This window comes from Mus pahari, chromosome 3 (assembly GCF_900095145.1).
Source record: "Mus pahari chromosome 3, PAHARI_EIJ_v1.1, whole genome shotgun sequence".
NCBI lineage: Eukaryota > Metazoa > Chordata > Mammalia > Rodentia > Muridae > Mus > Mus pahari.
This window is the reverse complement of record NC_034592.1, coordinates 138,517,383-138,519,791: the sequence shown is the minus strand read 5'-3', so window position 1 is coordinate 138,519,791 and position 2,409 is coordinate 138,517,383. Positions and strand designations below refer to the sequence as shown.

Sequence of the window (2,409 nt, the reverse complement as noted above, 5' to 3'; positions counted from 1 at the left end):
GCGTGAGATCAAGCCTTCAAGCCTGGCAGTGGTGGCGCATGCCTTTAATCCCAGCACTTGGGAGGCAGAGGCAGGTGGATTTCTGAGTTCGAGGCCAGCTGGTCTACAGAGTGAGTTCCAGGACAGCCAGGGCTCACAGAGAAACCCTGTCAGGAAGGAAGGAAGGAAGGAAGGCAGGCAGGCAGACAGACAGACAGACAGACAGACAGACAGACAGACAGACAGACAGACAGAAAGAAAGAAAGAAAGAAAACACACACACACACACCAGTTATTCTTAAAATGTCTTGACTAACTCAGTGACTGAGTACTCCTAAATCTTCCCCTGCTACTCTATGTCCAGTGGGTAAAGTGGCCACTTACCCATTAGTTATCTTTATCTTCTCCACTACTGTGCTACTGTGTCCCCTTCTCTCTACCCACAACTCTCAGTGTCCTGTTTTATGCTCATCTATTGGCTCCTGGCACCTTTATCGATAGATCAAAAACCAATTGCGGGCAAGGACTATCAGGGTCAGCAAACACAGATTCTTGATTAAATCGAAGCATCAGAACCACCCTCTGCATAAACACGCTGTGGCAGGGATGTCCTCCACCCCAAAATAAATAAAAAGCGCAAAGAAAATTGTTTAAAAACAAAACCTGCCATTAGAAGTAATTATGCTATGCATATGGATGTTTAGTGCGGGTGCACATGTACATTCACATTCACACAGGCACCATGTACATGCGTAATGCTGGTAGAGGCCAGAAGAGGCTGTTAGATCCCTTGGAACTAGAAGTTAAGGATGGCTGTGAGCTACCATGTGGATGCTGGGAACTGAAACTGGGTCCTCTGCAAGAGCAGCAAGTGCTCTTAACTGCTGAGCCATCTCTCCAGCCCAGCTTTGCACTTCTGTCTAAGATAAGATGGCTTGGAACTTCCTTTGTATCCCAGACTGGCCTCAAACTCATGGCAGGTTTTTTACCTTAGCCTCCTGAGTACAGTTGATTTCAGGTTTTCACCACCTTTCTTGGTTTGTGCAGAGCTAGAATTCAAACCCAGGGCTTCATAATTATTAGGTAAGTGCTCTACCAACTGAGCTACATTGGACATTCTTTTTGTTTTATTTTGTTTTTTTGAGTCAGTGTTTCTCTGTGTGACGCTGGCTGTGGTTGAACTCACTTTGTAGTCCAGGCTGGTCTCAAACTCCTGAGTGCTGGGATTAAAGGGGTATGTCACCATGCCTAGATTACATTTGACCCTCTCTGCCTGTCTTAGAATGGAGAAAGGATAGAATATCTGAGCTGTGACAATCAGTTCCTTTTTATCCCTATTCAGGCTAAAAAGTTATAATTAGTAGGCACAGAGTGTCTTTCTTTGTAGGTGGTTGGTAGGATGCAGTAGATCTTCTTTTGGTCCAAACCTCCATCCAGGCTGTTTCCGTAGCCCCATCGCTGCCCAGGGTTTGATGTGGTGTATCCTTGTCTCTTGGCTTTCAGCAAGTAGCATCTCTGATTGGAGCTGATCCTCGGGAGATCATTTTCACTAGTGGAGCTACTGAGTCCAACAACATAGCAATTAAGGTAAGAGGAGGGGTGGGGCTGTTGTGTGGTGGAGATTTCCTTAGCACGTGAGGGGTTGTGGAAAGATGGAGGCCAGAAGCAAACAAGAGGAAAGCAGACACTATCTCTGGCTTCTTGGGTTTAGCGATTAGTGCCCCTTTCTCATTTGAACTCAGCTACCCACGTCTCCATAGTTCTTTCTCTGCCTTTAAAAAAAAAATGTATGGAGGCCAACTTTGTGGAGTCTGAAATCACCTTCTACCTTTACTCAAGGCACCAGGCATGTGTCCTTGCCTGCAGAGCCATCAGGCTTTCCTCGGCCTTTTGCAGTCAGGTCTTTTAGCCTATTGGTCCGAGTTCAGTGTGGCAGTTGGTTAGGAAAGAAGGTGGCTCTTAGACCACTAACAGTTTGGATTTTTTTAGGATGCTAGTCCTTTAAAAAAAGTGAGTAACAGTGTCCAGCTTAGGTCTCTGTGGCTGTAATAAAACACTGTGACCAAAAACAATTTAGGAGGCAAGGCTTTATTTCACCTTACAACCTCCAGTCCTTGATGAGAGGAGGGGAAGTCAAGGCCTGAGCTTAGGGCAGGAACCTGGAGCATCAACTGAGATAGAAGCCATGCAGGGATGCTGCTTATTGGCTTCCTCCCCATGGCTAGCTCAGCAGGCTTTCTTTCACCCGGACCACCTGCCCAGGGGTAGCACTATCCCCAGCACCGCAGCACCACAGCCCCCCAGTACCACAGTACCACAGCACCACAGTACCACCCAGCACCACAGTACCACCCAGCACCACAACCCCCCAGCACCGCAGCACCACAGCCCCCCAGCACCGCAGCACCACAGCCCCCCAGTACCACAGCA

At 47.8% G+C, this 2,409-nt stretch overlaps 1 protein-coding gene across 1 annotated transcript in view; it reads left to right on the top strand.

Annotated features, from left to right (window-relative positions):
- Nfs1 (NFS1 cysteine desulfurase) overlaps nt 1-2,409 on the top strand; it is a 22,237-nt gene that overhangs the window by 3,796 nt on the left and 16,032 nt on the right. The window contains exon 4 of the mRNA XM_021192906.1: nt 1,483-1,566. Within this exon, the coding sequence (XP_021048565.1) occupies nt 1,483-1,566 (84 nt within the window). The remainder of the gene's footprint in view (nt 1-1,482; nt 1,567-2,409) is intronic.